A 25,149-nucleotide genomic window follows, 5' to 3' on the forward strand; every position below is an offset into this window, starting at 1 on the left:
TATGAATGATTTAAAAAACATCATTCATGCAGCCAATGTTCATAGCAGCACTATTTATAATATCCACGGCATGGAAGCAACGTTAAGTATCCATCAACAGATGAATGGGTAAAGATATGTCCACATACACAATGAAGTATCACTCAGCCATAAGAAAGAATGAAATATTGCCATTTGCAGCAACGTGGATGGACCTAGAGATTATCATACGAAGTAAGTCAAAGACAAATATAATGAGATCACTTTATATGCGGAATTTTAAAAAATGATATGAATGAACTTATCTACTAAACAGAAATAGACTCACAGACATAAAAAACAAAATTATGGTTACCAAAGGAGAAGGAGGGAGGAATAACTTAGGAGTATGGGATTAACATATATAAAATATTAATAGATAATAAACAAGGACCTACTATATAGCACAGGGAACTATATTCAATATCTTGTAATAAACTACAGTGAGAAAGATATAACTGTAATAAACCACAATAAAAATATATAACTCCATATATACATATATGGAGCTTTCTGGTGATCCAGTGGACTGCATGGGGCATGGGTTTGATCCTTCATTAAGGAACTAAGATGCCACATGCTTTGTTCCGTGACTCAAAAAAAAAACCACAAACACATATATATATAATGGAATCACTAAAAAAATGAAAAAAATAGTATCATTAAAATGTGAATTTCTGGGACTTGCCTGGTGGTCCAATGGTTGAGACTTCACCTTCCAAGCAGGGGGTGTGGGTTTGATCCTTGCTCGGGGAGCCAAGATCCCACATGCTTTGGGGCCAAAACATAAAACAGAAGCAATACTGTAACAGATTCAACTGTTGTTTAATCATTCAGTCATGTTCCACTCTTTGCGACCCCATGGACTGCAGCCCACCAGGTTCCTCTGTCCATGGGATTCTCTGGGCAAGAATACTGGGGTGGGTTGTCATTTCCTTCTCCAATAAAGACTTTAAAAATGGCCCACATTAGAAAAACTTTTTTAGAGTGAATCTCTATGATTATTCTAAGACCAAACTTCTTTTCATATCTTTGTCAGTTATTAGTATTTTTTCCTGTAGATGATTTGGTTATATTCTTTTTTTTCTTTTTTCCACCCGCCCCTCGCTGGTTATATTCTTTCCCCAATTTTCAATTGAGATAGTCATCTTTTTCTCATTGATTTATAAGTGACTTTATATCAAGGATATTAATTCTTTGCACAGTTTGTGATTGGTCTTTTAATGCTGTTTATAGTTTCTTTCTCCTTTTCCCTACAGAAATTAAAAATTTAAATTTAGACAAATCTTTTTCTTTTTGACTTCTGGGTTTAATGTCATGTGTAATGGAAAGATGGAAAAGCCTTTTCTACCTTAAAATCAGTAAAATAATCTTCTACATTTTTTTAGTACTTTAGTGGTTTTATTTATGATTTTTTAATTGAAGTACATTTGATGTACAATGTTTTATGTTACACTTGTACACTATAGTGACTCACAATTTTTAAATTGTAATTATAAAATATTGGCTATATTCCCAGTGTTGAGTAACATATCCTTGTAGCTTACTTTAGGTATAATAATTTGTTTACGATTTGCCAGCAGTGCTGATGTGGGGTCTTTAACACTCCTGACAAAAAGACTGGGGGAAAAAACCCCCAAACCCAGGGAATAACCTGGTGGTCCAGTGGTTAGGACTTGGTGCTTACAACTGCCCTGGCCCAGGTTCAATCCTTGACGGGGGGACTTTAAAACACAAGGCACAGCACCCCCCCCAAAAAAAATACACAGAAAACAAAACAAAAAAAACCCCAGAATTTCATTCAAATTAGACCTGGATTCAAATCTCAGTTCTGACATACTTGTTTTGTGACTTTGGAAATGTTACTTAAAGCTTGTTTTTCTGGAAAATGGGCATGTGGCTATCTTCCAGGGTTACTGTAGGGATTAAATGACACAGTATGTAAAGCACCTAGTAAATTTTTGACCCTCAATAAAGGGTCATTATTATTGGCATTACATCATTCTCCCAGCTTTGAGTTCTTTATTCCTAGAAGCTGACACTTTTCATCTTTTCATTTATTTATGTTTCATTCAACAAACTCATTTTGTGCTTACTTCTGTATCAAGAGCTGGTTATAGTAAGCTTTGAATAAGGCATGGCTCATGTCCCCAAAGAGTTCATAGTCAATGGGAAAAATGGAAGTCAAACAGATGAATCAGTTCAGTTCAGTTCAGTTGCTCAGTTGTGTCCGACTCTTTGCGACCCCATGAACCACAGCACGCCAGGCCTCCCTGTCCATCACCAACTCCCAGAGTTCACTCAGACTCACGTCCATTGTCAGTGACGCCATCCAGCCATCTCATCCTCTGTCGTCCCCTTCTCCTCCTGCTCCCAATCCCTCCCAGCATCAGAGTCTTTTCCAATGAGTCAACTCTTCGCATGAGGTGGCCAAAGTACTGGAGTAATCATTCCTTCCAAAGAAAACCCAGGGCTGATCTCCTTGCAGTCCAAGGGACTGTCAAGAATCTTCTCCAATACCACAGTTCAAAAGCATCAATTCTTTGGCAATCAGCTTTCTTCACAGTCCAACTCTCACATCCATACATGACCACTGGAAAAACCATAGCCTTGACTAGATGGACCTTTGTTGGCAAAGTAATGTCTCTGCTTTTGAATATGCTGTCTAGGTTGTTCATAACTGTCCTTCCAAGGAGTAAGCGTCTTTTAATTTCATGGCTGCAGTCACCATCTGCAGTGATTTTGGAGCCCAGAAAAATAAAGTCTGACACTGTTTCCACTGTTTCCCCATCTATTTCCCATGAAGTGATGGGACCAGATGCCATGATCTTTGTTTTCTGAATGTTGAGCTTTAAGCCAACTTTTTCACTCTTCTCTTTCACTTTTATCAAGAGGCTTTTTAGTTCCTCTTCACTTTCTGCCATAAGGGTGGTGTCATCTGCATATCTGAGGTTATTGATATTTCTCCCAGCAATCTTGATTCCAGCTTGGGCTTCTTCCAGCCCAGCATTTCCCATGATGTACTCTGCATAGAAGTTAAATAAGCAGGGTGACAATATACAGCCTTGACATACTCCTTCTCCTATTTGGAACCAGTCTGTTGTTCCATGTCCAGTTCTAACTGTTGCTTCCTGACCTGCATACAGGTTTCTCAAGAGGCAGGTCAGGTGGTCTGGTATTCCCATCTCTTTCAGAATTTTCCACAGTTTATTGTGATCCACACAGTCAAAGGCTTTGGCATAGTCAATAAAGCAGAAACAGATGTTTTTCTGGAACTCTCTTGCTTTTTTGATGATCCAGCAGATGTTGGCAATTTGATCTCTGGTTCCTCTGCCTTTTCTAAAACCAGCTTGAACATCTGGAAGTTCACGGTTCACGTACTGCTGAAGCCTGGCTTGGAGAATTTTGAGCATTACTTTACTAGTGTGTGAGATGAGTGCAATTGCGTGGTAGTTTGAGCATTCTTTGGCATTGCCTTTCTTTGGGACTGGAATGAAAACTGACCTTTTCCAGTCCTGTGGCCACTGCTGAGTTTTCCAAATTTGCTGGCATATTGAGTGCAACACTTTCACAGCATCATCTTTCAGGATTTGAAATAGCTCAACTGGAATTCCATCACCTCCACTAGCTTTGTTTGTAGTGATGCTTTCTAAGGCTTACTTGACTTCACATTCCAGGATGTCTGGCTCTAGGTGAGTGATCACACCATCGTGATTATCTTGGTCGTGAAGATCTTTTTTGTACCTTTTAGAACTAACACCCAAAAAAGATGTCCTTTTCATTACAGGGGACTGGAATGCAAAAGTAGGAAGTCAAGAAACACCTGGAGTAACAGGCAAATTTGGCCTTGGAATACAGAATGAAGCAGGGCAAAGACTAATAGAGTTTTGCCAAGAAAATGCACTGGGCATAGCAAACACCCTCTTCCAACAACACAAGAGAAGACTCTACACATGGACATCACCAGATGGTCAATACCAAAATCAGATTGATTATATTCTTTGCAGCCAAAGATGGAGAAGCTCTATATAGTCAACAAAAACAAGACCAGGAGCTGACTGTGGCTCAGATCATGAACTCCTTATTTCCAAATTCAGACTTAAATTGAAGAAAGTAGGGAAAACCACTAGACCATTCAGGTATGACCTAAATCAAATCCCTTATGATTATACAGTGAAAGTGAGAAATAGATTTAAGGGACTAGATCTGATAGAGTGCCTGATGAACTATGGATGGAGGTTCGTGACATTGTACAGGAGACAGGAATCAAGACCATCCCCATGGAAAAGAAATGCAAAAAAGCAAAATGGCTGTCTGGGGAGGCCTTACAAATAGCTGTGAAAAGAAGAGAAGCGAAAAGCAAAGCAGAAAAGGAAAGATATAAGCATCTGAATGCAGAGTTCCAAAGCATAGCAAGAAGAGATACGAAAGCCTTCCTCAGCGACCAATGCAAAGAAATAGAGGAAAACAACAGAATGGGAAAGACTAGAGATCTCTTCAAGAAAATTAGAGATACCAAGGGAACATTTCATGCAAAGATGGGCTCGATAAAGGACAGAAATGGTACGGACCTAACAGAAGCAGTAGATATTAAGAAGAGGTGGCAGGAATACACAGAAGAACTGTACAAAAAAAAAAAAAAAAAAAACAACAGATGAATAGATAATTACAAAACAGTCTGGAGACAATCACCGGGAGTAGTTAGGGAAGACTTCCTAGAGGACATGCTGTTTCAGGAAGGACTACGTTTGAGGGTCACAGGTGAGAGAACAGCACCTGCAGGAACTACAGGTAATTCCATGTGATTGGAGCAACTAAGAGCAGGCAGGTCAACCACCGTGGGGGAGGAGCCTGTGTGGGTCAGGTTGGAGAATTTGAACTTTATCCTGCAGTGCCAGTGGTAGAGTTTCCGAAGCGTTTAGCAGAGATCAGATTTACCAAGGTTAGATTTGCATTTCCCAAAGCTCACTGGGATGGAATGGGGGTGGAGAGATGGATTTGAGTGGCTGAGATTGGAACCTCTATGAACAGCAGCTGCCGTCCTATGGACACACATGGACAAATTAGATAAATATTTAGGAGATACAGATTCTATGGGTGGGGTCAGGGTGGGATGGAGAGGGACAATAACAGCCGGTGACCAACAAATACTGAAAGGATGTTTCACGGTATCTAACTTCGAGTAGGCAGTGATGCTATGATCTGCGAGGTACAGTTTTTTGTGGGGGGAGAAAGTGAATTACTTTACAGGTGTGTTTGAAACAGTTTAGAAATGTGTGTGAAACAACTGCCTGAGAGACAGCCCTCAAGCAGGTGGCTCTAGGAGGGAGGGACGGAAAGATTGATTGAAGTTTGTCAAGTGAGCTGGGGAGATTCTTCAGGGTGGGGCAACCAGATAGGCAACCAGCCAGCATCCTCCAAGACCAGAGCGTCAGGCTTGGTCTGAGCAAGGTCGCCAGCGGCAGGTTGATGGCGGCAGGGGGCGCACTCGGACTCAGGGTCTAGGAGCACTAGGCTGCTGGGGCTCTCACAGCCCTAGGGTGACAAACCAGCTCCCACAGTGTGTCAGAGAGACCAAGCTGAATCGGCGGGAGACAGAGGGCCCTCCGACGGGTTGTGCCTTGATGGGGGACAACCTCCAATTGGAGCTAAAACTCCGGAGCCCAGGCTGCATCCCCCTGCCCTGGCAATTCCTCAGGGGCTTGTCCAGGTCGCTCATCAGACCAGGAGCCTAGAGCTCTCCCGACCCCAAGCGTCTTCCCGGAGGCCTGATTTCTGCTAGTAGTTTTGCGCTGCCCACCTCCCCACCTTGCAGAGAGGCCCCTAATCTGAAGGAGAACGGGGAGTAAGGGAGTAGAGGTGGCACCCGGCAGTGGGAATGGGCTGGGGGGTCAGAGGCTGGAGGGGGTACCTGACGTCCTAGGAGACAGACAAGCCCCAGACTCCCACGTGGAGATCCCCGAGGGACACCTTCCAGAGACCGGACAGATGACACCCAGAAGTGCGGGTCGTGAATCAGGAGAGAAGAAGCACACCACGCCTGGACAGAGCTCCGGGGATCCGGAATGTGCAGACAGCGCTTGGACAGGGTACTGAAGGCAGAAGAGCGAGGATTCAGGACACAAAGCCCAAGGAAGACAGGATGGCAACATAGCGTGGGGAGGTGGCGGGAGGCAGAACGACCCACGCGGAGCCAGAGCATCGGGCGTGGTGCTCAGCACACAGTGAGAGCTGGGGACTACGAAGCGGGCCGGAGGAAAACGGAGCCAGGGAGCTAAGCGGGCTTCGGGAGGGAGACCCGCGTGCAGTTAGGGGAAGTCCGAGAGCTCCGGAACAGCGAGCAGAGGACCCAATCCAGGGAGAGGGTTTCCAGGTAAGACTCTGGAAAGGCGATGGGAGAATACCCCTGGAGCTTCCCGGCCAGACTGACTCCAGTTTTAAGCCGCAGACCTACAGCACCGCCACACGCAGCCCCCTGCCCCCACCAGCTCTCTTGTTTGTCTCCCAGTCCGGCCGGAACCGGCTTCTGCTCGTCGCGGGGCGGACGGGTGGCTGCCGATTGGTTAACGCCTGTTTCCAGCCCTGACTCAGCCAATCAGCGTGCGGCAGTGTTTTCTGCTAGGGGTCGGAATAAAAGGGCTGGAATAAAGGGGGGGCAGAAAAGGCGCCGGCCGGGCCCGATACACACCAGTAGGACCCGGGTGAGCTGGATCCTGGGGACCCGGGTCCCGAGCTTGAGTGCTGGGGAGAGGAAGGTTCAGGAGTAAGGGCGTAAGGAGAAGATGTCTGCATAAAGGAGGAGAGACTGAATGGATGAGGAGCCGCCGGGGAAGAGGTTCAGGAGCGAGCTAGGGGATGGAGGAGCAGGGTTCGCTTCCATAGAAACGAGCTAATTGCCGAGGAAACGGCCCTAGACGGGGGTCGCGCAGGAGGCACGCGCCACCGGTTTGAACCGGCTTCGCCTCTCCCATGCGGGGCTCGCGTGGCCGCAGCGCCTAGCGACCTAGACAGCGGCCAATGGCGTGGCAGTTCCTGTGCCGTCAGGCCAATGAGCGGGCCGCGGGCGGGCCGTTCCGGAGCTCCGTGCGCTGATCTTGTGGTTAAGGGAGCCGGGTCTGGGGAAGGGTCTCCAGTGCGTGCGGGCGGGCGGGCTCTGGTGAGGGTCCCGGGGAGTGGCAGCCGTAAGGTGTGCCCCTGCCCAGGTATCCGAACCTCTGGCTGCCTCTCCTGACAGCTCCCAAGCTGCGTCAGGCCTGCTGGGAGCCTGCATTAGTTCCACGTCCCTGAGCATGCGTTTGTCATTTCGTGTTTCTGTGCCTCAGTTTCCCTCCGAGTGAGCCGAGAGAGAAGTCTTCCTGCCTGGCCGGGGCGGCTTCTCCCGGAGCTGCGGGCTGGCGGATGAGCCAGCGGCGGAGAGGGTGGCCCAGGGCCGAGGCAGGGCTGGGGCTTCCTTGCTGCGCGCACTTGTCTCCCGCGCTGCGGAGGGGGTGAGAAGCTGCGCGCGCTGCGGCAGCGGCCCGGGTTGGCCGCCTCGGCTGGGTAGGGCCGGGCGCTAACGCCGAGGTCCGCGCGCAGGTGGCTGCAGAGAGAAGCCCGAGCCGGAGTCGGGTCGCCGCGTCTCGCCGCGCCTCGCCTCGCCTCGCCTCGCCATGGCGCCCACCCTGGCCACTGCCCATCGGCGCCGCTGGTGGATGGCCTGCACGGCCGTGGTGGAAAACCTCCTCTTCTCGGCAGTCCTCCTGGGCTGGGGCTCGCTGCTCATCATGCTCAAGTCGGAGGGCTTTTACTCCTACCTGTGTACTGAGCCAGGTGAGACGGATACCCGGGTTGAGGGGTGGTCGTTCCGGGAATAGGGGCTTTGGGAGGGGACGAGGGCGGTGTATACTCAACCAGCAAGACCACCTCACTGCGCAACTCCTCCTAGTTAGCAGAAGGCCCATTTAAACCTCCTCCCCCCTCCAGCTCTGCTGGGTACAGATCATCGTCCCTGTTTTTTGGCTGAAGACATTGAGGCTTAGACAGATCTTCTGACTTGCATGAGGTCTCACAGCTGGAGACTGTCATAGATCCAGAACCCCCAAGTCCAGGGTGTTCTTTCCACCACCCGGGAATATGACTGGACTCCTCTCCTCCCAGTGCCTGGCACATCACTTGCCTTGCAGTAAACATGTTGCTCTCTGACTGTAAGAAAGAGGAACTCCTGACTCAGTGGCTGGGGTGCAGCAAGAGAGAGGAAGTGGCTTGGCCTCCACCCCATGAAAGGTTCATCTAGAATCTAGATGGTTTTCAGTCAGGCCTTGAGTGTCTAAAGGGCTTGTCGGATACAATTTCTTTTCTATTTTTGCTGCTTTCCAATTTTCCAAAGGACATTTCCTCCCACAGGCTGTGAGAACATCTCAGTGGCCTTCTTCCCCTGTGAGGGGGAGGGGAAGGGGGTATTTCTGGAAATGACACTAGGGCTGTCCTCTGCCTTTGCCACACGTTGGTATAACTAAATGAAAGCTGAGGATGCCTGTCTACAAGAAATCTCACCCCCCACCCCCGTGGTCACACCCGATGACCTTGTTTGAGGATTCTGATTGCTGAAGGTCAGTGGGACTCATGTGGCTCTCACTCTCTACACTTCTATCCCCCTTTTCAGCAACCTTGATAATAAATATTTTCTTCTGCCCTCTGTCACTTCCTAATGGTTGAAGTGAGTAGGGTCTCTCCCCAGTACCTTTGACAGCCAGCCCCCGCCCCAGTTCCCTTGGATGAAAATAACCCAAGTCTGACCTGCATCACACCACCAGCTTGCCATTTTTTCCCTCCCAAGACTGCTAACTTTGAGGGAAGAGAAAGCTTTGGACCGGCTCATGCTGCGTGTAAGCCGGTGTAGAATCCTTGTTTTCCTACTCTGATCTTCCCAGGAGGTTGCTGAGCATTCCAGTTACTAGGGAAGCTTCAGCTGGAAGAGGTTAAGGACAGGAGAAAGGGAGGAGATGCTGAGACTGCCTGAGAGAGGGCAGAGAGTATATCATCTATAACCTTTAGCCTTTAGCCACTCAGAATTATTTCCTAATAGCCTAAGGGTTCTTGGCAGACCTTTCCCCACATCAGCAAGAAACCTTGGGAGACAGGAAATTCACTCAGACCTTGTTCCTTGAACAAGCTTTCTGCTTTGCCTGAGAGATGTTAGGAGATTAATGACTGGAAGGGAACAGGTTGGAGCATTTGGCACCTCCTCTCCTCTCTTGTGGATCATGACCCTTCCTACTTGCCTCTGACAACTTTCTTCTGGCTGCATAGAGGGGTTAAAGAACAGAAAAAAACCCATCATCTCCAGATGAAGCTTTTAGCATCTCATCCAGACTGGAGGACTGAGGTGGTCAAATTTTTTTTTTTTTTTTGTCCTACTGTGGTGTCAGAAGGTCAGATTCTAGGGTGGTTTATTTTCCCCCCACGTTGCCCACTGATGTACTTTATTTTATGGTCTTGGCAGTGCCGGGGCTGGTCACTTCATCCCTGCCCCAGCCTTGGCTGCTTCCTTCACTGAAGTGGGAGGAGTCCCAGCGATCGTGCTGACAGCAGTGCTGAGTTGGTGTTTAAGCCCTTTTGAGGCTTGCCTGGTCCCTCCTGTAAACCAAGTGAAGGTGAAGGGTCAGGATTGTGGGTTGAACATCAACTTCTTATCCTGTGCCTTTTGTTCCTGGCTCTGATTTTGGTTTTTCTGACTATCTGGCAAACCCGCTGACCCAGCATCCGTGGCGGGCAGGCCTACTGATTCCACAGGGCTTATCTCTTCTGGCCTCCTTGTTTCTTGGAAGTCTGAGCAGCCTGTTGCCTTGCAGGGCCTGGCATCCCCGTGTCTTGCCTGGCTGGGAGTACCTGGAGGATTTGAGGATCAAGATTTCTGCTTAGGCCTAATATTGTCATACTTGGGGACAGCTGAATTGCAGAGAAACAGTTTGGCTGTTTATTGCATTTATTGAATGAGGCTTGTGAAAAGCTGACCAGTCTACAGCTGATTGAGATGCAAATTTGTCAGCGTTTTGTGGCTTTTAGGACCCATGCTTTGGTTTGGAAAATTTGCCTGAACCTGTTGAAAGGTCCTCAGAACTCTTGCTCGGGACTCCAGCCAGGATCCGGTCACAGACACAGTGTCGGGTTCCAGCGTGGCGAGGTGGGACAAAGAAACAAAGAGCTGGGTTTTCCGTTTCCCCTCAGCTCTTTAATCCCTGTCCACCCGATGGTCAGGGTGGATGACAGGGGCTGGGGACCTGGGTTGGCACTTGGCTTTGCCTCCCCAGCCCTCTGGTGTGGGCAGGAGACCAGCTGGGTTCCCAGCCCCAGCTTTCCCAAACCTGTGTCCTTTTGGCCTCTGGATGGCCGCTGTCACCAGCCCCACCCCCCACCCAACCTGTTTCTTCATTTTTCTCTCCGCTTAGGGGGCTGGTGCTCCCTGTGGATGTTTAATCTCTTTTATCTGACCCACACCCTCAGGAAACATTTTCTGAGATGCTGTGCTGGGCGCAGAGTAATCCAGGCCCTCAGGGGGTCTGCAGTCAGCCAGCATCAGAGAGTCACCACACACAGACCTACCCAATCCCACGTGGTGGTCAGACCCCAACAGAGAGCAGTGTGCCGGGGTCATGGGGGGTGAGGGGGAGAGCAGCCATGGGTATCTGGTTCAGCTTGGGTGGGGGGCTCTCTGATGCTTAGGCAGAAGCGTGGAGGGCCAGAAGGAGTGAGTCAGAAGAAGACAGGCAGTGAGCCCCTGAAGCAGGCTGTGTGCTGAAAGAGAAGAGGGAAAGGACAGAAGGGGAGATGATGACTGGAGAGATGGGAAGGAGCCTGCAGGGCCCTGGGGAGGTTGGATCTCCTTTTCAAGGCAGGAAGAAGCTCCTGAGGCAGAAGAGACGGTCAGATTCACCTATTAGCCTCTTAGGAATTATTGAGGGTTTGCCACATGCCAGGCGCTGGGTGGGATCATGGAGGGGTGGGGGGCGGCTCTGGAGATGGGAGATGTGGCTTCTGCATGAGGAAGCCATGGTCCAGCCCAGCCATGGACCCCAAGGCAGCCCCCAGCTCTGTGCTCTTGACCTCCTCAGTGACTCTGTTTCGGTGACCAGGGGCTGTACCCTTCATTGAAACAAAGTAGGAAGCTGGCCCCCGGGACCGTGAGAGGGCAGGGCCAGGCCTGGTCCCCACCAGACCGGGCTGAGGCTGAAGAAGTAGACATGAGACAGTCCCGCCACTTCACGGCCCTGCCTCGTTATGTCTCTTCCGCTGGTGGTGTGTCTCAGACGTCACTGCTGGCACCTTTCACTTTTATTGCTGTGAATAGGCTTTTTTCCACTCCCCACTCCCTGCAACCTCGGTTTATTTTGGATTTTTTTTTTTAATTCTATACCCGGGGTGAGAGGCCTGCAGGGCCTCCAGCCTCAGAATGTATCACAGAGAAGCTGATGCCCTCGGCCCTCCTCACCAACCGCCTTCCTCCTTCCCGTGACCTAATTTTCCTCCTCCACAGCCGCCTGCCCCCACCTGCCTTCTTGGCGTCCCATGAAGGTCCTGTCCAGCTTGGTTGGCTTTCAGTGACTTCATGGGAGCATCTCGGGGGCGGTTCCCATTCTCGCTAGGTGACACGAAGGGCCACCTGGCGTGGTCCCTGACACTGCCAGCCTCGCGCGTCTTTTATTCTCTCAGCATTTTCTCTCTGAACTGCCTCTGACCCAGGTGGTACAGCATCAGTACAGCCTGAAGGTCAGGAGAGCTTTGAGGTCCAGCCGCCAAGACTCAAGTCTGGCTTCCCCAGGTACCGTCTGTGAGACCCCAGGTACCTGTTTGGGTACTCCAGATGGCCAGATGTGAACCAGTGGGTGCAGGGGGAGGTGCTCAGTGACATAGGAACCACTAGTGTGGAACACAGCGGCCAGCACACACCGGCCCTCTGTGACCACAGCCAGGGGACCAGACCCTGGTCTGGCCAGCGCGGTCCTCTGATTGTCTGTGTCCTGCCTCGGGCTCGCTGTGTGTGAGGCTGACCTCTCGCCTACATACCCCCTGCCAGACGGAGATGCTGCTTCCTGTTGCCGGATAGACTAAGGATTTGAGAGAGACAGGAGATCCTGGGGCAGTGACCATCAGCAGGGAAGTCCAGGGGCTGGTATTGGGTGGGTGGGGCAGGGGGCTGCTCAAGTTTAGAGGGGCCTCCAGCCCCTTGCCCCTTGCTCCTCAAGAAGCCTCCTCTGGTCAGCTGTTCTGGCTTGTTGCCCTAGGGTAGGGGGAGCCGCCTCCTTGATCCAGGGCGGTTAGGGGAGCCTAAGTGGGGTCACAGCACCTTCTTTTCTCCCCTTTCTCGCTAAGGGTTTTGAGTGCTGGGTTCTGTGAGTGGGGCCGAACAGAGCAGGCATTGTTCCCTCCTCCCTGCCCTGGGTCTCCTCCTAAGCAGCCTCACGCCCGTTCCTGCACACTCTGGACACACCAGTTCCTCACCTGTTTCTTCTTGGTTTACCTTCCCGGGTTAGGCTGGGCCGCTCTGGCTGCATCTGTGATAAGCAGGTGCAGGTGAGGCCCAGAGCAGGCTGGGCTGGGTGAGGGCTAAACTCTAGGCTGGGAGCAGAGAGGCACCCCAGAGGCTCGGCACTTCCTGGGCGCGTATCTGTTTTGTGTCTCTCCGGCCCACAGTGGCCCAGGTGGGAGCAGAGCGAGAGGAGCAGCCTGGGTGTGACTGTGTTTGGGCATCTGCTGGATCTGTGATTATTCATGTGGGCTGTTTACTGCCAACAAAGCTTTGGGCTCACAGAAGGTTGAGTTCCATCTGGGGCAAGAGGCACTCTCATGTTGCTCCCTGGGCCGGTGAGAGGCCACTCAGGCCTCCCCGCCCCCTGGCTCATCTGTCTCTGGACATCACTGCCCGGAGCTAGGAGGGCAGACAGCCAGGTGGCCCCATTGGCAGGGATTTAAGAGAAGGCTTGTGGCCCAACGCGTAAGGGTCCTGCTCTGTTGCAGCGGCCCTAGGCTGAAAGATGGGAGGGACAGATTCCCTTCCCTCCACTCTGCCTTCTCTCTCCTGGAGCCCCTCCTGTCTAGTTATAGGTGACCAGATAGCTAAACAATTCAAGATGTTTTTTTGTCCCCATCTTCAACTAAGAGCGAACCAGGGTGTCTGCCTTGAGTATACATGTTGCCTTGGGATTTCATCTTCCCTCTCTTGAGAAGTACAGCTGTGGTTTTAGGTCCAGCCCTGGGAAGGACAGAAGCAGGGCCCCCTGGTGCCTCTGATCAGAGACAGTGCCTCGTTCCCTCCGCATTCAGTCGGGGCTCCCTGCTTGGAGAAGCCGACCCCGCAGCACTGCCAGCCCTGAGTGATTTTGTGTTTTCTGATGGGCCCCAGACCCTACATGGCCACAGTTAGGTCTCACAGCCAGTGATCCGGGACCCGCAGCTGTCCACTCCCTGCTCCATCCACTCTGTTGCACCTGTGCTGGTTTGCTCACACCTGCACAGCAGCCCGGAGGTGACCGTTGCTTTGCCTGGTCCCTCCTGCTTCACATTCAGTTCCTGTTGCTGCTAGCAGAGCTGACACCCGAAGCCAGTGCCGACCTGTGAAGCAGCTCCGCTCTTCCAGAAGCGGGCCCCGCCGTGAACAAGCAGCTCCGGCCCTCTGGCCCTGAGCCGGGACCTCCTGGGCTCAGATGACCCTGTTTGTGATGTGTTTTGGCTGCCAGTGTGGTGCGGACATCTTTTGGGAAGCTGAGATAAGGTGGCAGAGATGAGGGGACGGAAATCTGGCTTGTTGGATTTTGTCTCTGTGGCTTCAGGGGGTAACACTGTGGCTGTGATCTCCTTCAATCCCCTCTGGCTTCAAGTTGGCGCCATGCGTCCTGTTTCATTTCTTCTTTCTGGATCCTTTTGGTCAAGGTGATCTGACCCCACTGTTTGCATTCATTCAGGAAACAGTGACCGTGCGCCAGGACCAAAGGGGGTGCTGGGGACACAGGTGACTGGGACACAGTCCCTGTCCTAACCCAGTGGGAGGCCAGACATGAATTCATGCTATGGATGAATGATCAGGTATGCAACTCTGCTTCCAGTTACAGCATCCGGCTCTGCTACCTGCCAGTTGCATCATTATCCCCGTTCCAAGTCTCCCGTCGGAGGAGGAGTAGTGACAGTAATAACGCACGCGTACTGAGTTGCTTCAGTCGTGTCTGACTGTCTGCGACCCCGTGGACTGTAGCCCACCAGGCTCCTCCGTCCATGGAATTCTCCAGGCAAGAACACTGGAGCCGGTTGCTATGCCCTCCTCCTAGGGATCTTCCCAATCCAGGATTGAACCCGTGTCTCTTTTGTCTCCTGCATTGGCAGGTGGATTCTTTACCACTGGCACCACCTAGTAAGCTTCTAATAATAGTAATAACTTTTAGCTGTTGGTTATGAGCACTTCCTATGCCTTTGTGAGCTCTCAAATATTATCTGGATTTTCTCTTTTATGTTACCCCAAATTCTGCTGCTGCTGCTGCTGCTAAGTCACTTCAGTTGTGTCCAACTCTGTGTGACCCCATAGACGGCAGCCCACCAGGCTCCCCCGTACCTGGAGAGACAGATATATTTATTACCTTATGCCCATTTTACAGATAAAGAAACTGAGATAGTGAGAGATGAAGTCGCTTCTCCTGGGTGATAAAATAGCAAGTAGAGGAACCAGAATTGGAACCCAGATCCCAGCACCCGCACCCTCAGTGTGCCCCCCACCAGGACCTGTTGGTCCGAGGTTGGCACAGAACGTGATTCACCCAGCGTGCATCTTCTTCCATGACCTTGGCTCACCCCCCCAGGAGAGGGCCAGGCAGGCCTTGCCGACGTCAGCTTTACGGCCCTGGCGCCAGAGGGCCGCATGCAGGAGACAGCACTTATCTGCTGAGAGGTATTTCCTTGAGTCTCCCGGCATGACCTCCTCGCATCTAATCAGAGGCTGCTCCTCTCTGCAGGATTAGTCAGCATCTCTTAACTAGCAGTCCCGAGAGGAGCAGAGCGCGTTCCCCACTGCGTGCCAGCCCGTCCCCACCCTCCCGCCCCTCGCTGCTGCAGCATTTTTTCCTTCCCTCTTTTGCTGTCTTGGGGTTGGGTGGACTTTGGAGAGGGTCATTAAGGACTAGGATTATGGCATAGGTGTGGCCACCAGAGACAGTGACATTGTGACCCCAGTGAGAAAAAGAAGATAGGTGCCCTTTGACAAGCAAAAGGAAGTTATTTGGTACTCTTTTTTTTAAACAAAGAACCTTTCCCATGGGGGTTCTGTGACTCGGTATATGTAGTAGTTGATGCTGTGAGAGCATGAGAGAGAATTTAGCACAGGGGATGTGTTTGAAATCTGATGTATTAGGCATTAGTACACCCTTCCTCTCAATAGACACAGCTGAGCCCAGCAGCTTGTCCTTCCCAAGTGGTCTAGGGTTGCCCTCCTGTACGCTGGCCACAGGCTGCTCCCATGGACAGAGCTGCAGAGAAGCTCTAGCCAGTTTGGGGACCTGCAGCCCAGGCTAGGTCCCAAAGCCTGCTATTCGAGGTGTCGCTTACTTTAGAGTCGGAATCCTGGGACTTCCCTGGTGGCCCAGTGGCCAAGAGTCTGGGCTCTCGATGCAGGGGGCGCAGGTTTGATCCTTGATCAGGGAAATAGATCCACATGCTGCAACTAAGACCTGGTGCAGCTAAATAAATAAATGGGAATCCCACCCTGGGGCTTGTGGGTGCTGCAAAGACACAAGAAGCCCCGAGACTGTGGACAAGACTTTTCTAAGGGCAAGAGCGGCGCTTTCTGTATTGGATTCTTCAAAGGGAAGGTGACTCCCCCGTCCAAAAAAAGAAAAGTGAAGAATCTCTGTATTATCACTCCAGGGAGCTTTGGCCACGTGGACATCCCAGCCTGCTGGAGGTATTCAGAGCTCTGAAGGGGCCCAGAGCTAGCCCTGGCCTTCTCAGCGGGCTGACTCTGGGTGGGCACCTGCCCCTCTGGTCTTTGGAGATCCCTGCCATGACCCTGTGATCAAGTTCCCTTCCCTCTACACAGAGAACGTCACCAACGTCACAGTGGGGGCCACGGCAGAACCGGAGCATGAGGAGGTGAGCCGGATGAATGGCTGGCTCAGCTGCAAGGCCCAGGATGAGATGCTGAACCTGGCCTTCACCGTGGGCTCCTTCCTGCTCAGTGCCATCACCCTGCCCCTGGGCATCGTCATGGACAAGTACGGCCCAAGGAAGCTTAGGCTGCTGGGCAGGTCAGTTGTGGGGGGGAGGCAGGTGGGTGGGGTGGGGGGGGGGCCCGGGCCACGATTCCCCACTGTACGGGATCCTGGTATCTGCTGTCAGGGGCACTGTGGTGCTCCCTGAATGCCCACCTGCGACGGGGCTGCTGTGATCCTTGTGTTATTCCGGTCTGCATAGAAAAGTCACAGGACTCAGGCCTGCCTGGGAGGACCTGCTTGTCATTATGATTTCGGTCTTTTTCATCTTCCATCTCTGTGAGAAAAAAAGATTTTGAACACATACCTCTAATATAAGCACATGGAATCATCAATAATATACACATTTGTTGGGCTTCCCTGGTGGCTAAGATGGTAAAGAATCCACCTGCAGTACGAGAGACCAGGCTTTGATCCTGGGGTCGGGAAGATCCCTTGGAGAAGGGAATGCAACCCACTCCAGTATTCTTGCCTGGAGAATCCCATGAGCGGAGGAGCCTGGCGGGCTGCAGTCCATGGGGTCGCAAAGAGTTGGACACGACTGAGTGACTAAGCACGCAGGCCTATACATATGTCATTCTTAATGTTTAATGTGCTTTATTTTTTCTTCCATTTTTATTGAGATATTAATTGATGTACAGCCCTGTGTAAGACTGAGGTACAGCATAATGATCATATTTACATACGTCATGAAATGAATCCTACAGAGAGCTTAGGGAACATCCACCATCTCATATAGTATTTTATATGCCTTATGATACATATACAAAAGAGATAAAATGGCTGAGATTTTAAATTACAAAATGGAAAATTATAAAATTTCTAAAATTGTAAAATAGCATTTCCCTACCCCAGGCACCTTAGTGGGTCATCTTATGCACCTCCTAGGGTGTGTTCCTAGGCTATAAAACTCCAGTCTGCCAGTCTCAGGGTCAGTCTGCCAAGCAGCTGGCCCTGTCTGGCCAGGGTCTTCCCCAAGCCAGTCCCACTGGGAGTGAGCATTGTGCAGGGCAGTGGTTGGCCATGAGCAAGGCCCGTGGCCCTGAAGGAAATCAGCTGGGGGATCAGTGTCATTCATTCTTTGGAGCTTACAATGGCTTGGTCCCCAGCTCAGAGCCAAGTAGAGGGGGTTTGAAAGCTGCCACTCATCATCCCTTGCCCCGTGGGGTTCTTTCTGTCCCCTGGCTGAGCGGACACAGGAGTCTGCGGGATGGTTTGTGTCCTTTCTTGCTTTACAGCCTTGACTCTGTCCAGTCTGGGGAATGGAGCGGGCAGTGCAGTGGGGTGTTTACCAGGTCTGGCTTTGGGGCTTGAATTCCAGCTTAGCCACCTGCTAGCTAGGACACTGGAGAATTTCATTTTTGTTTCTGTGTTGGGTTTGTTTTTTATTTCTTTATTTTTAGGTATTTGAATGCCTGTGTTTGTGTGTGTGTGTGTGTGTTTTTAATTTATTTTATTGAAATATAGTTGATTAACAATGTTTATTAATTTCTACTATACACCAAAGTGATTCAGTTATATGTTTATATGTATACATTCTTTTCTGTATTATTTTCCATTATGGTTTGTCCCGGTATATTGAATATAATTCCCTGTGCTATACAGTAGGACCTTGTTGTTTTATTTTTGTTATTTTGAGTCTTATTTTTCTCATCCATAAAATAGAGCCAATTACACTCCTTAGAACTGTTGAACAAAAGAACGTATGTACATTTCCTGAAAATGTCTTGACATGTATCAAATACCTCCATATAAACAATATTAACAATAATGATGATAACCAATAATGTAGTATTTCTCTTTGTTTTTAGTGCCTGCTTTGCTGTCTCCTGCTTGCTGATTGCGTATGGAGCAAGTAACCCAAACTGTGAGTATGCTTTTCCTCTACCCTTTTGTCAGGGATTGGGGAGACCGCACCCAGAGGTGCTCGCAGGCCCACCTGCTCTAGGAAGCTGGGCCAGGCCTGTGCTCACTACTCGAGTTAGAGGGACACTTGTTAGACCTTTACCCACTGACTTAATTCAGATGGTGGCTGGATAAGCAAATGGCCCCAGACAAGTGTCTGAGAGAAGCTCTCAGGGGATGAGGAACACCCATCTCATTACTGAGCCAGGCCAGTCCCCGATGGACTCACTGATGCCAGCTTGAGAACCAGGCCAGCTGCAGGAGCGTGTGCGGAGGTCGTGAGCTGAACCGCTCAGAGCAGCCCAGGCCTGCACTTTAGGATGGCTCAGAAGCCACCCGGCCCCTCACTCTGCTCAGGTAGAGCTGATGCTGCAAGGACTTTTGGAACAAACACCAAAATAGGGCTTGACTTTCACCAAAATCTTGGGGTTTTTTTGGCTGCACTGCACGACATGTAGGATCTTAGTTCCCTGACCAGGGATCGAACTCGCGTTTCCTGCATTGGAAGTGCAGAGTCTTAACCACCGAGGGAGGCCTGTGTTTCACTAGACTCTTATCCAGGCTCCTCTCCTGATTGGGAGTACCTGTATTTTTTATTTCAGTGAACAGCTTTTTTAGACCTCTCCCTTGTGGGTAAAGGGCTTCCCTCATAGCTCAGTTGGTAAAGAATCTTCCTGCAATGCAGGAGACCTGGGTTTGATTTCTGGGTCAGAAAGATCTCCTGGAGAAGGAAATGGCAACCGACTCCAGTATTCTTGCCTGGGAAATCCCATGGACAGAGGAGCCTGGCAGGCTACAGTCCATGGGGTCGCAAGAGTCGGACACGACTTAGCAACTAAACCACCACTTGTGGGTAAGGTTAGTGAAGAAAGGGGAACGGGGATCCACCTTTTGCAAGAGCCAAAACTCCATAAAATAGGCAAGAGGAGGATGAGGCAGAGGCTGGGCCAGCTCCCCAGGTGTCCAGCACTAATGCCTGATGACTTGTCATCACTAGCAGCATTTGCTCAAAGCAAGCTCCTCGTCAGCAGTGGATCAGGCCCCAGCCTCCCTGAAGCTCAGTCGTGGTTCCCCTCTTAGCAGCCTTCTGCTTCCTTCCAGCCCTGTCTGTGCTCATCTTCATCGCCCTGGCTCTGAATGGCTTTGGTGGGATGTGCATGACTTTTACCTCATTAACAGTAAGTACCATTTAAAAAAAATATATTTATTTGGCTCTGCTGGGTCTTAGTTGTGGCATGTGGGATCTAGTTCCCTGACCAGGAATGGAAACCAGGCCCCCTGCACTGGGAGCATGGAGTCTCAGCCACTGCACTATCAGAGAAGGCCCAGTACCAGTTTTTTTGAGAACATCCCTATTGACATCGGAGAAGGCAATGGCACCCCACTCCAGTACTCTTGCCTGGAAAATCCCATGGATGGAGGAGCTTGGTAGGCTGCAGTCCATGGGGTCGCTAAGTCGGGCACAACTGAGCGACTTCACTTTCACTTTTCACTTTCATGCATTGGAGAAGGAAATGGCAACCCACTCCAGTATTCTTGCCTGGAGAATCCCAGGGACAGAGGAGCCTAGTGGGCTGCCGTCTATGGGGTTGCACAGAGTTGGACACGACTGAAGTGACTTAGCAGCTATAGACATCCCTTTATGGCTCAGATGGTGAAGAATCTGCCTGCAATGCAGGAGACCTGGTTTCGATCCCAGGGTTGGGAAGAGCCCCTGGAGAAGGGCATGGCAACCCACTCCAGTGTTCTTGCCTGGAGAATCCCCAAGGACAGAGGAGCCTGGTGGGCTACAGTCCACAGGGTCACAAAGAGATGGACATGACTGAGCAACGAACACTTTCACTTTCTAGTTCAGTCATCTTTTTGCAAATCTGAGGCAGCTTTTATTGACTCTAATTTGCTTGCCTTCCATTCACCTGCATCTGCTGGAGTATCCCAAGCAGTAAGGGTTGTTGTTGGTGAAGCTGTGGCAACAAAGCCTATTTCTGGCTCCCAAGCTGGGGAAGTCCTGCAGGCTGGACTGGCAGGCAGCAGAGTCAGTCTCAGAGCAGCCTGTCTCCTGCCTCCTGACCTTGACTCAGGCACCAAGGAAGCCAGCTTAGTAGCTGTGTGGAAGAAAAACAACCTGCCACCTACTCTCTTTTCTCATATTTTCTGTGGCAGCTCTTGCTAACAGTGAAACCTCAAAACAGACCTCTCTTGGAATCACCCTGCCCCTAACTGTTGCTTTGTTCAGAACTGAATGAAAAACTCTGGGGAATCACAGAGTCTGCACTTCTGCTTGGTTTTCTTTCTTTCTTTTTTTAAAATAATTTTTATTTATTTATTTTATTTTTGGCTGTGCTGGGTCTTCACTGATACTCGGACTTTTCTCTAGTTGCAGCGGGCCGGGGCTACTCTCTGGTTATGGTGCTTGGGCTTCTCATTGCAGTGGTTTCTCTTGCTGCAGAGCACAGGCTCTAGGTTGCAGAGGCTTCAGTAATTGTGGCGTGTGGACTCTGGTTGCGGCCCCTGGGGCTCTAAGCACAGGCTCAGTAGTTGTGGCACACAGGCCCAGTCACATGTGGGAGTCTTCCCAGATCAGGGGTCGAACCTGTGTCTCCTGCATTGACAGATTCTTTACTCCGGAGCCACCAGCGAAGCCCTGCTTGGTTTTCTAAATGCCAAGGCACAGGGAGCCCTTCTCCCAAGGGAGGGAGATCCTTTCTTGGGATGCTGAGTACTCTCTTATGGTAGCCCCAGGACACCATAGAATGGGCTTCTCTTGGAAGTGAATGAGACTGCATGAAGATCCAGGTTGAAAAAAGTCCAAAAAAAGCCAAAAGAATCTTTCCCCGGAAGGAAGAAGGGAGTTATCTGCAGGTTCACCTGGTCAGGCTGGTGTGCCTTTCAGAGCTGGCCATTGGGAAAGGAGTGAGAATGTGAGGCTTCCCGAGGGATTTCTCTGTCCAACAGGAACGTCTCGCCTGCCTTAGTTTCCCCTCAAGAAGGTTTTTAATGACACAGTGCCTCCCAGCCCTGTTTATCTGCAGTGCATTGGCTTCTGCTTTCTCTTTCCACTAATGAGTCAGGGATCAGGCTGCTGAAGGGCCCTCGTTTAGCTTTGAGGGGGCCCTGGAGCCTTGCTGGTCTTCTTCTAAGGAACTTGAAGAGGTGCTGACATTCCTGTGACCCCTGGCCTGCAGGCTGTGAGCCAGAGGCCTGGTTGGACCCGATTCCTCTTCTCAGCCTTCCTGTGCTTTCTCCATTTATTAACTTTATCCTGGTGGGAAGGGTGAGCTACCAGGGCCTACGTCCGTGGAAATGGAGCAGTCGGTAGAGTCTGTGTTAGGCTGAGAGAGGCACCACCCAGGACCGCATACATGGTGTGCTCCAGAGTGGGGGACTCAAATATCCAGGGTCTCTGGTTGCCTTGCCCTGGTAGTGTGAAGGAGACTGACTTTGTACTCTTTTGTGCATTTTTATTTTTTTTTTTAAATCAGGTAGATGATTTATTTCTTTGGCTGCACCAGGTCTTTGTTGCAGAATATGGGATGTAGTTCCCTGACTAGGAATCAAACCCAGGCCCCCTGCTTTGGGAGCAAGGAGTCTTAGCCATTGGGCCACTAGGGAAGTCCCAACCAGATAGATTTTTTTAAGTGGGTGTATCTCCCTCCCTCTCAAATTCTGGGGTAAGGCACATGTTGAAGCTGTACAGAGTATGTTAGAACTGTCAAATGCACCAATTCCATTCAGCTGTGTCCACTGTGAAGCAGGAGCCCAGTTCTGTTTGTTCTTTGACAGCGTAAACATGACCAACTCTTTCATCAAAATGAAAAATGAAAATCTGGCATCACCCCCATTATTTGAGCCACACTGTGTCTATGTCATGGCAGTTCTGAATTTCAGGATAAAAGAAAGAGATGGTCCTTAAACTTGAGTATATGCTCTGAAATACATAAAGATGCTCTATTGTTATAAGCCTAAAACAGATTAAAAACCTCCTTACCATGAATCCCCGTTAGGGCAGTCTTCAAAATAAGATGGTAGTTGTGGTCCAGAAATCCTGTCAGGGTGGCTAGGAGGGTCATAAGGATTCTTTTTGTTTTCTTCTCTTCTTAATGATTATAAAACAAAAAGGTTTGATTTTAAAAAGTCAACTATTTGAGAAATGTACTATGTGAACTGTAAAATCCTGTAAGCCTAACTTCATCAGTTTAGAATGTAACTCTTTAGTATTAAAAAAGGAATCTAAGTATACTAAAGTTCTTTTCAAAAGAAACACTGTTACAACTTGCCTTTTTCACTTGACAGTGTATCTCTTACCTCTTTTCCTGCCAGTCCTTAGGAATCTACCTTATTATTTTAAACTCTAGAGATTGGCCTCATTATTAGAGAGTTCCATGTGATTCTCTAATATAGATTGCCATGATTTATTTAACCAGTTTCCTGCTAATGGACTTTTGGGTTGGTTTCCAATTTTTCTGATTTATGATTCTGCCAAAGTGAACATCTCTGTACATGTATTTCTATAAAATAAATTCCTGGAAGGATTGCCAGGCCCCAGGATCAGCATGTTTTAAATTTTAATGTAGACTATGGTCTTCCCAAAAGGGTATACACAGATGCTGGCCTTCCAGCATATCTGAGAAGTTTTCTTCCACACCCCTTCCAACACCCTGTCCAGATTCTTGTAAACATTAGCCAATCCAATCTGGTGAAAAATAATATGTTACAATTTATTTATTTATTTTTTTAATATGTTACAATTTAAAATTTCTTTAACTGTTAGTGAGATGGAGCATCTTTCCACCTCTTTTTGATGATAACTTGTATTTCTTCTGGGATTGCTTCTTTGTGTCTTTTGTCTATTTTTCTACAGGGTTGTTTCTCTTGTTTTTTTTTTTTTTTAATTGTGTTTTGTAAGCCCTCTTTCATACACACACAAAAAATAGTTCTCTATCTGAGTGAACAGTGGTCTTACCCTAAGTTTTTTAGGTCCTTATGAGGTCCATGAAGAAGCTTCAGGAGGGCTGGGCATTTCTTTGAAATTCTCCAAAAGCAAATTGCGTGTGTGTGTGCCCGGGCAGGTGCGTTTTTTTCTAGGGGAGGGTCTGTTGCTTTCATCAGCTTCTAGTAGGTCTGTGTGAAGCTGAACACACTGTAGCAGGAGTGTTTGTCTTAACTCCTTGCTCTCCCACAGGGAGGTAAAGGCTGCACAGGCCAGACAGTGACCAGACAAGAAAACCGTCTGATCATCCCCTGGAGCATTTGGTTAGCAGGCGTCTGTTTTAAGATAGCCTGGTGGCCTGTCCCTCTAAGGCTCCCATTCTTGAGTCTAGAGCAGAGGTCAGCAGACTCCTGCCCCCAGGCCACATCCAGGCCACTGCAGGTTTCTGTGAACACAGGTTTATCGGCACAGAACCGCTCCCATTTGATTCTTTCGTGCTAATGACGGTGGAGTGAGTGACGGTGACAGTCTCACTGCATGGAGACCACATGGTTGCAAAACCTAGAGTTTTTCTGGCCCTTGGCAGAAAAAGTCTGACAGCCTTAGGTCTAGAAGCACAAGAAGCTGCTCAATCATGATTCCCTGTCAGAAGGCAGGGGCTCACCCCCACCCCCAGCCCCAGCTCTAGTTATGTGACCCTCCTCCTCAAGCATTTTTCATGCCGCCGGCTTCCTCCTCTGTGCCCTGGCCCCAGGGACCTCCTTGGGCAGTCCTCTGTCCCACAAGGCTTCAGATAAGGAGCATTTCTAGATCAGACCTCTAGAGGGGACTGAGAAGCAGGTCAGTGAGGGCAGCCTGCGGCTCTTGGGCCATGGTCTTGGGCCGTGGGGGCTTCTGCTGAGCAGAGCTGAATCTAGTCCTGACACAGCCCAAACCTTTTAAAAAGCAGAACTGTTAGGATCGGCTCCCGGAGGTGCCAGACCAGCAGCACAATGGCGCTTTCTGTTTGGGTCTCCTAGCCGTGCTCTCATCTGGGGGACAAAGGAGTCTTCAGGGTCGCCTTTAGGAGCTTCCTAAATCAACAGCTTTGGGACTCAGTGACAACCTAGGAATCCGGGGGGAGGGGGGTTGTGTTGCCAGGGAAACCTTAATTGGGGGACTTTCTGAGTCCCAAGGGGTTGTGGTATAAATAAGGATGACCAGGGACTGTGAACTGCTATCCCCATTGGTGCTAGTGAAGGGGTCCTAACTTCACAGAACACCTTTTCCCCACCAGCCTGTAGACTCCCTTCCAGAGCCAGAGAGGTGTGTGTACCCATGGGTGATCCTGCCCCCATGAGCAGAGGCTGGACCTCCTGCCAGGTGGGCTGGCTTTCCCAGGTCCCTGCCTCCGAGGGTCCTGGGCAGTGCGACACCCTCAGAGGAGGAGGTGCAGGTCACCGGGGGTCAGGGCCCACCCCAAGGTGCCAAGCCTCAGCCTCCTCTTGGCATCTGGACAGCACACTCAGGTCTGTTTGCTCACTGCCTCGCGTTTGTTCAAGTCTTTAACTCGCTTCAGCGGCTGGAGGAAAACAGCGGCCGGCAGCTGGGGTGGCGTCTGGGGGCCACCACCCAACGATCTGGGGCCGCGGTTGCTTAGAGATGGGAGTGGATGCCACCAACATTGTGAACATGTCTTTTCCACTTCATTACTCTGACCCCTGTCAGCGTGGGTGGGACGGGGAGTTCTGAGCTGAAACCCTCCCAGAAAAGTGATTGCAAAGTGCTGCCAGGCTCCTTAATGAAAACATTTCTCTGTGGGCTTTCCCTGTCTGACTCATGGGAGTCTTACTTGGAGCCTGAGGAAGAAATGATCCCACGGGAGTTGAGATCTGAGTTTGAAGAGAACAGAGTAAATGTCCATCTTCGAACACCTGGGAGGAGGGGAGGGAGAGGATTCCAGATATAGCAGTGAAACAGATGGCCCCGTCCAGGGCTGTGTGTGGAGTTTAGCATTCCTGCTCAGGTGACCTGTTTCTATGGCTAGGAGAGGATCCCCACGGCACCCCACGTGCCAGGTAAGCAGGACTC

The 25,149-nt window shown here is 50.1% G+C and overlaps 1 protein-coding gene and 2 long non-coding RNA genes across 9 annotated transcripts in view; 1 reads left to right on the top strand and 2 right to left on the bottom strand.

Annotated features, from left to right (window-relative positions):
* Window positions 1-2,057: 2,057 nt before the first annotated feature.
* On the bottom strand, window positions 2,058-6,067 carry LOC138992132 (uncharacterized). Its single transcript, XR_011468033.1, has 2 exons — window positions 5,930-6,067; window positions 2,058-3,408 (listed from the first exon to the last, which is right to left on the bottom strand). It is a non-coding gene; the product is annotated as an uncharacterized lncRNA (long non-coding RNA).
* Window positions 5,566-25,149, top strand: part of SLC43A2 (solute carrier family 43 member 2) — a 44,901-nt gene continuing 25,317 nt past the window's right edge. For 2 of the 7 annotated variants that reach the window (XM_070390262.1, XM_070390263.1), the window contains exons 1-5: window positions 6,674-6,853; window positions 7,594-7,827; window positions 16,073-16,280; window positions 18,056-18,111; window positions 19,251-19,327. In XM_070390262.1, coding sequence (XP_070246363.1) covers window positions 6,832-6,853; window positions 7,594-7,827; window positions 16,073-16,280; window positions 18,056-18,111; window positions 19,251-19,327 — 597 coding nt within the window. In that variant the 5' untranslated portion in view covers window positions 6,674-6,831. Of the gene's footprint in view, window positions 6,392-6,633; window positions 6,854-7,593; window positions 7,828-13,975; window positions 14,077-14,264; window positions 14,930-15,023; window positions 15,938-16,072; window positions 16,281-18,055; window positions 18,112-19,250; window positions 19,328-25,149 lie in introns of those variants that run through there. The other 5 variants (XM_070390265.1, XM_005888239.2, XM_070390268.1 and 2 more) reach the window with 5 other exon arrangements.
* LOC138992133 (uncharacterized) lies at window positions 9,499-12,723 on the bottom strand. Its single transcript, XR_011468034.1, has 3 exons — window positions 12,496-12,723; window positions 10,600-10,791; window positions 9,499-9,633 (listed from the first exon to the last, which is right to left on the bottom strand). It is a non-coding gene; the product is annotated as an uncharacterized lncRNA (long non-coding RNA).

This window comes from Bos mutus, chromosome 19 (genome assembly GCF_027580195.1).
Source record: "Bos mutus isolate GX-2022 chromosome 19, NWIPB_WYAK_1.1, whole genome shotgun sequence".
NCBI lineage: Eukaryota > Metazoa > Chordata > Mammalia > Artiodactyla > Bovidae > Bos > Bos mutus.